The 16,928-nt window shown below is 34.4% G+C and overlaps 1 protein-coding gene across 1 annotated transcript in view; it reads right to left on the reverse strand.

Annotated features, from left to right (window-relative positions):
- Positions 1–793: 793 nt before the first annotated feature.
- Positions 794–16,928, reverse strand: part of LOC130310994 (receptor-type tyrosine-protein phosphatase O-like) — a gene marked incomplete at its 3' end in the record, with an annotated part of 55,080 nt that continues 38,945 nt past the window's right edge. The window contains exons 4-6 of the mRNA XM_056552446.1: positions 16,018–16,138; positions 3,363–3,431; positions 794–877 (exon numbers count right to left, since the gene is read on the reverse strand). Coding sequence (XP_056408421.1) covers positions 794–877; positions 3,363–3,431; positions 16,018–16,138 — 274 coding nt within the window. The remainder of the gene's footprint in view (positions 878–3,362; positions 3,432–16,017; positions 16,139–16,928) is intronic.

Raw genomic sequence — 16,928 nt, forward strand, 5'->3', positions numbered from 1 at the left:
GGAGAGGTGTAGGTACAGGCACAAGCATGGGTGTAGGAGAGGTGAAGGTACAAGCACAAGCATGGGTGTAGGAGAGATGTAGGTACAGGCACAGTCATGGGTGTAGGAGAGGTGTAGGTACAGGAACAAGCATGGGTGTAGGAGAGGTGTAGGTACAGGCACAAGCATGGGTGTAGGAGAGGTGTAGGTACAGGCACAAGCATGGGTGTAGGAGAGGTGTAGGTACAGGCACAAGCATGGGTGTAGGAGAGGTGAAGGTACAAGCACAAGCATGGGTGTAGGAGAGATGTAGGTACAGGCACAGTCATGGGTGTAGGAGAGGTGTAGGTACAGGAACAAGCATGGGTGTAGGAGAGGTGTAGGTACAGGCACAAGCATGGGTGTAGGAGAGGTGTAGGTACAGGCACAAGCATGGGTGTAGGAGAGGTGTAGGTACAGGCACAGTTACGGGCGCAGTTCTCTTAATAAATCTGTAGGATCAGTGGCTCATCGTTCACCACAGACTGCAATATTAAGCTAGAAGTTATAATTGATTTAATCTACAATTCACAGCACTTCCTTGGCATATATTATGGTAAATCTCTTAGGGCAGTAATGGCCACCGCCCGTCCCCCTCACCACCACCAGCTAAATCACGTCCTCTATTATTTAAAAAAAAAATTTAAAAGCTACATTTCTGTGCAAAGTGGCGCTTGTGCAAAAGATTGAATCCTTTTCCACCAGAAAACTGGTGTAATGGGCTGATCAATTCACCACATAGTGTTAATCTCTTCAAAGAATAGAAATAACTTACCAAGGGTTAATATAAAAAGCCAAGAGGTAGTCAGTCCACAGACAGGAGGGCAGAAGCGTTAGGAAAGCAAAGATGCTCCGACGCCTGAAAGTGTTAATAAGTCAGGACAGAAAAACCAGGTTAGTAAAATGTCCAAGAAAATCACAAGAAGAAAATATCCCAAGTGTAATTACAGGAACAAAATACACAAATATCGTGATCAGCCCTGGAGAGATCAGAGATATCACTGATCAGATCATGTGTGAGATCAGTGCTGGAGAGATCAGAGATATCACTGATCAGATTATGTGTGAGATCAGTGCTGGAGAGATCAGAGATATCACCGATCAGATTATGTGTGAGATCAGTGCTGGAGAGATCAGAGATATCACCGATCAGATTATGTGTGAGATCAGTGCTGGAGAGATCAGAGATATCACCGATCAGATTATGTGTGAGATCAGTGCTGGAGAGATCAGAGATATCACCGATCAGATTATGTGTGAGATCAGCCCTGGAGAGATCAGAGATATCACTGATCAGATTATGTGTGAGATCAGTGCTGGAGAGATCAGAGATATCACTGATCAGATTATGTGTGAGATCAGTGCTGGAGAGATCAGAGATATCACCGATCAGATTATGTGTGAGATCAGCCCTGGAGAGATCAGAGATATCACTGATCAGATTATGTGTGAGATCAGTGCTGGAGAGATCAGAGATATCACTGATCAGATTATGTGTGAGATCAGTGCTGGAGAGATCAGAGATATCACTGATCAGATTATGTGTGAGATCAGTGCTGGAGAGATCAGAGATATCACTGATCAGATCATGTGTGAGATCAGTGCTGGAGAGATCAGAGATATCACCGATCAGATTATGTGTGAGATCAGTGCTGGAGAGATCAGAGATATCACTGATCAGATTATGTGTGAGATCAGTGCTGGAGAGATCAGAGATATCACCGATCAGATTATGTGTGAGATCAGCCCTGGAGAGATCAGAGATATCACTGATCAGATTATGTGTGAGATCAGTGCTGGAGAGATCAGAGATATCACTGATCAGATCATGTGTGAGATCAGTGCTGGAGAGATCAGAGATATCACTGATCAGATCATGTGTGAGATCAGTGCTGGAGAGATCAGAGATATCACTGATCAGATTATGTGTGAGATCAGTGCTGGAGAGATCAGAGATATCACTGATCAGATTATGTGTGAGATCAGTGCTGGAGAGATCAGAGATATCACCGATCAGATTATGTGTGAGATCAGTGCTGGAGAGATCAGAGATATCACTGATCAGATTATGTGTGAGATCAGTGCTGGAGAGATCAGAGATATCACCGATCAGATTATGTGTGAGATCAGTGCTGGAGAGATCAGAGATATCACTGATCAGATTATGTGTAAGATCAGTGCTGGAGAGATCAGAGATATCATGGATCAGATTATGTGTGAGATCAGTGCTGGAGAGATCAGAGATATCATGGATCAGATCAGGGGCCACATGGAGTATGGCATCTGCTGACAATCACTGGCAGTGAGGATTTTCTGATAATTTGGGAAGTTCTCAAATGGGAGATGTTGGGGATGGGAGTCATCAGGTCAGAGGCCCAGGAAGTGTACGAGCCTCTTCAGGGCTTCTGCCACTTTATGTGATGGTCATCGCCATCAAGACCCCCGCCACCAGTCACGACCCCCGCCACCAGTCACGACCCCCGCCACCAGTCACGACCCCCGCCACCAGTCACGACCCCCGCCACCAGTCACGACCCCCGCCACCAGTCACGACCCCCGCCACCAGTCACGACCCCCGCCACCAGTCACGACCCCCGCCACCAGTCACGACCCCCGCCACGTCACGACCCCCGCCACCAGTCACGACCCCCGCCACCAGTCACGACCGCCGCCACCAGTCACGACCGCCGCCACCAGTCACGACCCCCGCCACCAGTCACGACCCCCGCCACCAGTCACGACCCCCGCCACCAGTCACGACCCCCGCCACCAGTCATGTCTCTGCATTGTCAGAAGATGTCAGGTGTTGGAGTTGTCTAGACTTCCTTCTATTGTAGTATTGTCCACCTGACAGCAGTAGATGAAGAGGAGGAGGACATTGTTATGGAGGGTACTGGCCCAGAAAGAACCAGAAGGTAAAGAAACAAATAGACAGAGATGTGTTTCCATGGCCACAGAATAAAACAACCTGCGTCGGCCCTCTATTTCTTTATGTCAGTAGGGTTAGGCTGTATCAGTAAGTATTAGGCTATGTTCACACTTTAGAATGTCCAGGCGGAATTCCGCATTAATATTTGGCAGAAGCAGAGTCCCATTGTAGTCTATGAGACGGAACATTTCCGAGCGGTCCGAGCGCAGTACAGATATTCCACCATGTGAACATAGCCTACGGGGGAGAAGATAAGGCTACATAAGGATAGCTTGGAGACACCTCATTTATACATAGGACTCGTACACACAAGACATGTATCAAAACATTATACAAAGAGAGATTGGAGCAAGAAAGAACGATACATCAGAATATCTACAGCAACAGAAAATCCTCAGACTGAGGAGACACTCACCAATTGTACGGAAGCTTCCCGTCTCTCTCCAGCGTGGCGAAATTAATAAATGTCCCAGCACCACATTCCCTGAGAGGAAATAATTGATTCAATGAGTTATACTGTAAAATATATTGACTGATATACCGTAAAATATATTGACTGATATACCGTAAAATATACTGACTGATATACCGTAAAATATACTGACTGATATACCGTAAAATATACTGACTGATATACCGTAAAATATACTGACTGATATACCGTAAAATATACTGACTGATATACCGTAAAATATACTGGATAATATACTGGATAATATACTGACTGATATACCGTAAAATATACTGACTAATATACCATAAAATATACTGACTGATATACCGTAAAATATACTGACTGATATACCGTAAAATATACTGGATAATATACCGTAAAATATACTGACTGATATACCGTAAAATATACTGACTGATATACCGTAAAATATACTGACTGATATACCGGATAATATACTGGATAATATACCGGATAATATACCGGATAACATACCGGATAATATACCGGATAATATACCGGATAACATACCGGATAACATACCGGATAACATACCGGATAATATACCGGATAATATACCGGATAATATACCGGATAATATACCGGATAATATACCGGATAATATACCGGATAATATACCGGATAATATACTGGATAATATACTGGATAACATACCGGATAACATACCGGATAATATACCGGATAATATACCGGATAATATACCGGATAACATACCGGATAACATACCGGATAACATACCGGATAATATACCGGATAATATACTGGATAATATACCGGATAATATACCGGATAATATACCGGATAATATACCGGATAATATACCGGATAATATACCGGATAACATACCGGATAACATACCGGATAACATACCGGATAATATACCGGATAATATACTGGATAATATACCGGATAATATACCGGATAATATACCGGATAATATACTGGATAATATACCGGATAATATACCGGATAATATACCGGATAACATACCGGATAACATACCGGATAACATACCGGATAATATACCGGATAATATACTGGATAATATACCGGATAATATACCGGATAATATACCGGATAATATACTGGATAATATACCGGATAATATACCGGATAATATACTGGATAACATACCGGATAATATACCGGATAACATACCGGATAATATACCGGATAATATACTGGATAATATACCGGATAATATACTGGATAATATACCGGATAATATACTGGATAATATACCGGATAATATACTGGATAACATACCGGATAACATACCGGATAATATACCGGATAACATACCGGATAATATACTGGATAATATACTGGATAATATACTGGATAATATACCGGATAATATACTGGATAATATACTGGATAATATACTGGATAATATACTGGATAATATACTGGATAATATACTGGATAATATACTGGATAATATACTGGATAATATACTGGATAATATACCGGATAATATACTGGATAATATACTGGATAATATACCGGATAATATACTGGATAATATACTGGATAATATACTGGATAATATACTGGATAATATACTGGATAATATACTGGATAATATACTGGATAATATATTGGATAATATACTGGATAATATACTGGATAATATACTGGATAATATACTGGATAATATACTGGATAATATACTGGATAATATACTGGATAATATACCGGATAATATACTGGATAATATACTGACTGATATACTGGATAATATACTGGATAATATACTGGATAATATACTGGATAATATACTGGATAATATACTGGATAATATACTGGATAATATACTGGATAATATACTGGATAATATACTGGATAATATACCGGATAATATACTGGATAATATACTGGATAACATACTGGATAATATACCGGATAATATACCGGATAATATACTGGATAATATACTGACTGATATACTGGATAATATACTGGATAATATACTGGATAATATACTGGATAATATACTGGATAATATACTGGATGATATACTGGATGATATACTGGATAATATACTGGATAATATACTGGATAATATACTGGATAATATACCGGATAATATACTGGATAATATACCGGATAATATACTGGATAATATACTGGATAATATACTGGATAATATACTGACTGATATACTGGATAATATACCGGATAATATACTGACTGATATACCGGATAATATACCGGATAATATACCGGATAATATACTGGATAATATACCGGATAATATACCGGATAATATACTGGATAATATACTGGATAATATACCGGATAATATACTGGATAATATACTGGATAATATACCGGATAATATACCGGATAATATACTGGATAATATACCGGATAATATACCGGATAATATACTGGATAATATACTGGATAATATACCGGATAATATACTGGATAATATACTGGATAATATACCGGATAATATACCGGATAATATACTGGATAATATACCGGATAATATACCGGATAATATACCGGATAATATACCGGATAATATACCGGATAATATACTGGATAATATACCGGATAATATACTGGATAATATACCGGATAATATACTGGATAATATACCGGATAATATACTGGATAATATACTGACTGATATACTGGATAATATACTGGATACTATACTGACTGATATACTGGATAATATACTGGATAATATACTGACTGATATACCGGATAATATACCGGATAATATACCGGATAATATACCGGATAATATACCGGATAATATACTGGATAATATACCGGATAATATACTGGATAATATACCGGATAATATACTGGATAATATACCGGATAATATACTGGATAATATACTGGATAATATACCGGATAATATACCGGATAATATACCGGATAATATACTGGATAATATACTGGATAATATACTGGATAATATACCGGATAATATACCGGATAATATACTGGATAATATACTGGATAATATACTGGATAATATACTGGATAATATACCGGATAATATACCGGATAATATACCGGATAATATACTGGATAATATACTGGATAATATACCGGATAATATACCGGATAATATTCCGGATAATATTCCGGATAATATACCGGATAATATTCCGGATAATATACCGGATAATATACCGGATAATATACCGGATAATATTCTGAATAATATACCGGATAATATACCGGATAATATACTGGATATTATACTGGATAATATACTGGATAATATACTGGATAACATACTGGATAATATACCGGATAATATACTGGATAACATACTGGATAACATACCGGATAATATACTGACTGATATACTGGATAATATACCGGATAATATACTGGATAATATACTGGATAATATACTGGATAATATACTGGATAATATACTGGATAATATACCGGATAATATACTGGATAATATACTGGATAATATACTGGATAATATATTGGATAATATTCCGGATAATATACCGGATAATATACCGGATAATATACCGGATAATATACTGGATAATATACTGGATAATATTCTGGATAATATTCTGGATAATATACCGGATAATATACTGGATAATATACTGGATAATATACTGAATAATATACTGGATAACATACTGGATAACATACCGGATAATATACTGACTGATATACTGGATAATATACCGGATAATATACTGGATAATATACTGGATAATATACCGGATAATATACTGGATAATATACTGGATAATATACTGGATAATATACTGGATAATATACCGGATAATATACCGGATAATATACCGGATAATATACTGGATAATATACTGGATAATATACTGACTGATATACTGGATAATATACCGGATAATATACCGGATAATATACCGGATAATATACCGGATAATATACTGGATAATATACTGACTGATATACTGGATAATATACTGACTAATATACCGGATAATATACCGGATAATATACTGGATAATATACTGGATAATATACCGGATAATATACTGGATAATATATTGGATAATATACTGGATAATATACTGGATAATATACTGGATAATATACTGGATAATATAGCGGATAATATACTGGATAATATACTGACTGATATACTGGATAATATACCGGATAACATACCGGATAATATACTGGATAATATACTGGATAATATACTGGATAATATACCGGATAATATACCGGATAATATACTGGATAATATACTGACTGATATACTGGATAATATACTGGATAATATACTGGATAATATACTGGATAATATACTAGATAATATACTGGATAATATACTGGATAATATACCGGATAATATACCGGATAATATACCGGATAATATACTGGATAATATACTGGATAATATACTGGATAATATACTGGATAATATACTGGATAATATACTGGATAATATACCGGATAATATACCGGATAATATACTGGATAATATACTGGATAATATACTGGATAATATACTGGATAATATATTGGATAATATACTGGATAATATACTGGATAATATACTGACTGATATACTGGATAATATACCGGATAACATACCGGATAATATACTGGATAATATACTGGATAATATACTGGATAATATACCGGATAATATACCGGATAATATACTGGATAATATACTGGATAATATACTGGATAATATACTGGATAATATACTGGATAATATACTGGATAATATACTGGATAATATACTGGATAATATACCGGATAATATACCGGATAATATACTGGATAATATACTGGATAATATACTGGATAATATACTGGATAATATACTGGATAATATACTGGATAATATACTGGATAATATACTGACTGATATACTGGATAATATACCGGATAATATACCGGATAATATACTGGATAATATACCGGATAATATACCGGATAATATACCGGATAATATACCGGATAATATACCGGATAATATACCGGATAATATACCGGATAATATACCGGATAATATACCGGATAATATACCGGATAATATATTGGATAATATACTGGATAATATACTGGATAATATACTGACTGATATACTGGATAATATACCGGATAATATACCGGATAATATACTGGATAATATATTGGATAATATACTGGATAATATACTGACTGATATACTGGATAACATACCGGATAATATACCGGATAATATACTGGATAATATATTGGATAATATACTGGATAATATACTGACTGATATACTGGATAATATACCGGATAATATACCGGATAATATTCCGGATAATATACTGGATAATATACTGGATAATATACTGACTGATATACTGGATAATATACCGGATAATATACTGGATAATATACTGGATAATATACTGGATAACATACTGGATAATATACTGGATAATATACTGGATAATATACTGGATAATATACTGGATAATATACTGGATAATATACCGGATAATATACCGGATAATATACTGGATAATATGCCGGATAATATACTGGATAATATACCGGATAATATACTGGATAATATACTGGATAATATACTGGATAATATACCGGATAATATACTGGATAATATACCGGATAATATACTGGATAATATACCGGATAATATACTGGATAATATACTGGATAATATACTGGATAATATACTGGATAATATACCGGATAATATACTGGATAATATACCGGATAATATACTGGATAATATACCGGATAATATACTGGATAATATACTGGATAATATACCGGATAATATACTGGATAATATTCTGGATAATATACTGGATAATATACTGGATAATATACTGGATAATATACTGGATAATATACTGGATAATATACCGGATAATATACAGGATAATATACTGACTGATATACTGGATAATATACTGGATAATATACTGGATAATATACTGGATAATATACTGGATAATATACTGGATAATATACTGGATAATATACCGGATAATATACCGGATAATATACTGGATAATATACCGGATAATATACCGGATAATATACTGGATAATATACTGGATAATATACTGGATAATATACTGGATAATATACTGGATAATATACTGGATAATATACTGGATAATATTCTGGATAATATACTGGATAATATACTGGATAACATACTGGATAATATACCGGATAATATACCGGATAATATACTGGATAATATACTGACTGATATACTGGATAATATACTGGATAATATACTGGATAATATACTGGATAATATACTGGATAATATACTGGATAATATACTGGATAATATACTGGATAATATACTGGATAATATACTGGATAATATACTGGATAATATTCTGGATAATATACTGGATAACATACTGGATAACATACTGGATAATATACCGGATAATATACCGGATAATATACTGGATAATATACTGACTGATATACTGGATAATATACTGGATAATATACTGGATAATATACTGGATAATATACTGGATAATATACTGGATAATATACCGGATAATATACTGGATAATATACCGGATAATATACTGGATAATATACTGGATAATATACTGGATAATATATTGGATAATATATTGGATAATATACCGGATAATATACCGGATAATATACTGGATAATATACTGGATAATATAGCGGATAATATACTGGATAATATACTGACTGATATACTGGATAATATACCGGATAATATACTGGATAATATACTGGATAATATACTGGATAATATACTGGATAATATACCGGATAATATACTGGATAATATACTGGATAATATATTGGATAATATACTGGATAATATACCGGATAATATACTGGATAATATATTGGATAATATACTGGATAATATACTGGATAATATACTGGATAATATACTGGATAATATACTGGATAATATATTGGATAATATACTGGATAATATACTGGATAATATACTGGATAATATACCGGATAATATACTGGATAATATACTGGATAATATACTGGATAACATACTGGATAATATACCGGATAATATACCGGATAATATACTGGATAATATACTGACTGATATACTGGATAATATACTGGATAATATACTGGATAATATACTGGATAATATACTGGATAATATACTGGATAATATACTGGATGATATACTGGATGATATACTGGATAATATACTGGATAATATACTGGATAATATACCGGATAATATACTGGATAATATACCGGATAATATACTGGATAATATACTGGATAATATACTGGATAATATACTGACTGATATACTGGATAATATACCGGATAATATACTGACTGATATACCGGATAATATACCGGATAATATACTGGATAATATACCGGATAATATACCGGATAATATACCGGATAATATACCGGATAATATACCGGATAATATACCGGATAATATACTGGATAATATACTGACTGATATACTGGATAATATACTGGATACTATACTGACTGATATACTGGATAATATACTGGATAATATACTGACTGATATACCGGATAATATACCGAATAATATACCGGATAATATACCGGATAATATACCGGATAATATACTGGATAATATACCGGATAATATACTGGATAATATACCGGATAATATACTGGATAATATACTGGATAATATACTGGATAACATACTGGATAACATACCGGATAATATACTGACTGATATACTGGATAATATACCGGATAATATACTGGATAATATACTGGATAATATACCGGATAATATACTGGATAATATACTGGATAATATTCTGGATAATATTCTGGATAATATACCGGATAATATACTGGATAATATACTGGATAATATACTGGATAATATACTGGATAACATACTGGATAACATACCGGATAATATACTGGATAATATACTGGATAATATACTGGATAATATACTGGATAATATACTGACTGATATACTGGATAATATACTGGATAATATACCGGATAATATACTGGATAATATACTGGATAATATACCGGATAATATACTGGATAATATACTGGATAATATAGTGGATAATATACTGACTGATATACTGGATAATATACCGGATAATATACCGGATAATATACCGGATAATATACCGGATAATATACCGGATAATATACTGGATAATATACTGACTGATATACTGGATAATATACTGACTAATATACCGGATAATATACCGGATAATATACTGGATAATATACTGGATAATATACCGGATAATATACTGGATAATATATTGGATAATATACTGGATAATATACTGGATAATATACTGGATAATATACTGGATAATATAGCGGATAATATACTGGATAATATACTGACTGATATACTGGATAATATACCGGATAACATACCGGATAATATACTGGATAATATACTGGATAATATACTGGATAATATACTGGATAATATACCGGATAATATACCGGATAATATACTGGATAATATACTGACTGATATACTGGATAATATACCGGATAACATACCGGATAATATACTGGATAATATACTGGATAATATACTGGATAATATACTGGATAATATACTGGATAATATACCGGATAATATACCGGATAATATACTGGATAATATACTGGATAATATACTGGATAATATACTGGATAATATACTGGATAATATACTGGATAATATACCGGATAATATACCGGATAATATACTGGATAATATACTGGATAATATACTGGATAATATACTGACTGATATACTGGATAATATACCGGATAATATACCGGATAATATACTGGATAATATACCGGATAATATACTGGATAATATACCGGATAATATACCGGATAATATACTGGATAATATACCGGATAACATACTGGATAATATACCGGATAATATACCGGATAATATACTGGATAATATACCGGATAATATACCGGATAATATACTGGATAATATACCGGATAATATACCGGATAATATACCGGATAATATACCGGATAATATACTGGATAATATACTGGATAATATACTGACTGATATACTGGATAATATACCGGATAATATACTGGATAATATACTGGATAATATACTGGATAATATACTGGATAATATATTGGATAATATACTGGATAATATACTGGATAATATACTGACTGATATACTGGATAATATACCGGATAACATACCGGATAATATACTGGATAATATACTGGATAATATACTGGATAATATACTGGATAATATACCGGATAATATACCGGATAATATACTGGATAATATACTGGATAATATACCGGATAATATACTGGATAATATACCGGATAATATACTGGATAATATACTGGATAATATACTGGATAATATACTGGATAATATACTGGATAATATATTGGATAATATACTGGATAATATACTGGATAATATACTGGATGATATACTGGATGATATACTGGATAATATACTGGATAATATACTGGATAATATACCGGATAATATACTGACTGATATACTGGATAATATACTGGATAATATACTGGATAATATACCGGATAATATACTGGATAATATACCGGATAATATACCGGATAATATACTGGATAATATACTGGATAATATACCGGATAATATACTGGATAATATACTGGATAATATACTGGATAATATACTGGATAATATACTGGATAATATACCGGATAATATACTGACTGATATACTGGATAATATACCGGATAATATACTGGATAATATACCGGATAATATACTGACTGATATACTGGATAATATACTGGATAATATACCGGATAATATACTGACTGATATACTGGATAATATACCGGATAATATACTGGATAATATACCGGATAATATACCGGATAATATACTGGATAATATACCGGATAACATACTGGATAATATACCGGATAATATACCGGATAATATACTGGATAATATACCGGATAATATACCGGATAATATACTGGATAATATACTGGATAATATACTGGATAATATACTGACTGATATACTGGATAATATACCGGATAATATACTGGATAATATACTGGATAATATACTGGATAATATACTGGATAATATATTGGATAATATACTGGATAATATACTGGATAATATACTGACTGATATACTGGATAATATACCGGATAACATACCGGATAATATACTGGATAATATACTGGATAATATACTGGATAATATACTGGATAATATACCGGATAATATACCGGATAATATACTGGATAATATACTGGATAATATACCGGATAATATACTGGATAATATACCGGATAATATACTGGATAATATACTGGATAATATACTGGATAATATACTGGATAATATACTGGATAATATATTGGATAATATACTGGATAATATACTGGATAATATACTGGATGATATACTGGATGATATACTGGATAATATACTGGATAATATACTGGATAATATACCGGATAATATACTGACTGATATACTGGATAATATACTGGATAATATACTGGATAATATACTGGATAATATACCGGATAATATACTGGATAATATACCGGATAATATACCGGATAATATACTGGATAATATACTGGATAATATACCGGATAATATACTGGATAATATACTGGATAATATACTGGATAATATACTGGATAATATACTGGATAATATACCGGATAATATACTGACTGATATACTGGATAATATACCGGATAATATACTGGATAATATACTGGATAATATACTGGATAATATACTGGATAATATACCGGATAATATACTGACTGATATACTGGATAATATACCGGATAATATACTGGATAATATACCGGATAATATACCGGATAATATACTGGATAATATACCGGATAATATACTGGATAATATACTGGATAATATACCGGATAATATACTGGATAATATACTGGATAATATACTGGAAAATATACTGGATAATATACCGGATAATATACTGGATAATATACCGGATAATATACTGGATAATATATTGGATAATATACTGGATAATATACTGACTGATATACTGGATAATATACCGGATAATATACCGGATAATATACTGGATAATATATTGGATAATATACTGGATAATATACTGACTGATATACTGGATAATATACCGGATAATATACCGGATAATATTCCGGATAATATACTGGATAATATACCGGATAATATACTGACTGATATACTGGATAATATACCGGATAATATACTGGATAATATACTGGATAACATACTGGATAATATACTGGATAATATACTGGATAATATACTGGATAATATACTGGATAATATACTGGATAATATACCGGATAATATACTGGATAATATACTGGATAATATACTGGATAATATACCGGATAATATACTGGATAATATACTGGATAATATACTGGATAATATACTGGATAATATACCGGATAATATACTGGATAATATACTGGATAATATACCGGATAATATTCCGGATAATATACTGGATAATATACCGGATAATATACTGGATAACATACTGGATAATATACTGGATAATATACTGGATAATATACTGGATAATATACTGGATAATATACCGGATAATATTCCGGATAATATACTGGATAATATACCGGATAATATACTGACTGATATACTGGATAATATACTGGATAATATACTGGATAATATACTGGATAATATACTGGATAATATACTGGATAACATACTGGATAATATACTGGATAATATACTGGATAATATACCGGATAATATACCGGATAATATACTGGATAATATACTGGATAATATACCGGATAATATACTGGATAATATACCGGATAATATACTGGATAATATACTGGATAATATACTGGATAATATACTGGATAATATACCGGATAATATACTGGATAATATACTGGATAATATACCGGATAATATACTGGATAATATACTGGATAACATACTGGATAATATACTGGATAATATATTGGATACTATACTGACTGATATACTGGATAATATACTGGATAATATACTGGATAATATATTGGATAATATACTGACTGATATACCGGATAATATACTGGATAATATACTGGATAATATACTGGATAATATACTGGATATTATACTGACTGATATACTGGATAATATACTGGATAATATACTGGATAATATACTGGATAATATACTGGATAATATACTGGATAATATACTGACTGATATACCGGATAATATACTGGATAATATACTGGATAATATACTGGATAATATACTGGATAATATACCGACTGATATACTGGATAATATACTGGATATTATACTGACTGATGTGTCCTATATACGTTGAGCAGAGGTTTAGGGGGTACTGAGGCGGATTTTGGCCATTATTCACACAGTGCAGTTTTGCTTTGCAGCTGGTTAGAGAATCTGCACATAAGACACTGATCTTCTCTGTGTGAACGAGGTCTGAGGGACATCTCATTCACAGATCTGAGCTGCAGACGTAAGATCCGGTGACCACCGATAACCATGACTTACCTCGACATCTGAAGATGTTTCCTGCGTAAGACGATGAGCGTCGCCAGTAAGAGGCCAATCAGGAGGATGCTGAGGATAGCCAGCAGCGATATCACCACCACATTAGGGTTCACCTCGGCCACTACAAGACAAGACAGAGAAGTTACCCCAAATCCACCGTACACATCAGAGTCTCTAGGCTTTACCCCTGTGCACCCCCCAGGCCATGGAGGAGCCAATAAATCACATCAGCTCCAGACCCCTGCAACCCTTAGGTCACAACGGAGCCGACCAATAACATCAGCTCCAGCCTCCTGCACCTCCCAGGCCACCGAGGAGCCGACCAATCACATCAGCTGCCTGCACCCCCCAGGCCACCGAGGAGCCGACCAATCACATCAGCTGCCTGCCCCCCCAGGCCACTGAGGAGCCGACCAATAACATCAGCTCCAGCCCCCTGCACCTCCCAGGCCACCGAGGAGCCAACCAATCACATCAGCTGCCTGCCCCCCCAGGCCACCGAGGAGCCGACCAATCACATCAGCTGCCTGCCCCCCCAGGCCACCGAGGAGCCGACCAATAACATTAGCTCCAGCTCCAGCCCCCTGCACCTCCCAGGCCACCGAGGAGCCAACCAATCACATCAGCTGCCTGCCCCCCCAGGCCACCGAGGAGCCGACCAATCACATCAGCTGCCTGCCCCCCCCCAGGCCACCGAGGAGCCGACCAATCACATCAGCTGCCTGCCCCCCCAGGCCACTGAGGAGCCGACCAATAACATCAGCTCCAGCTCCAGCCCCCTGCACCTCCCAGGCCACCGAGGAGCCGACCAATCACATCAGCTGCCTGCCCCCCCCAGGCCACCGAGGAGCCGACCAATCACATCAGCTGCCTGCCCCCCCCCAGGCCACCGAGGAGCCGACCAATCACAT

Source organism: Hyla sarda, unplaced genomic scaffold, assembly GCF_029499605.1.
Source record: "Hyla sarda isolate aHylSar1 unplaced genomic scaffold, aHylSar1.hap1 scaffold_1610, whole genome shotgun sequence".
NCBI lineage: Eukaryota > Metazoa > Chordata > Amphibia > Anura > Hylidae > Hyla > Hyla sarda.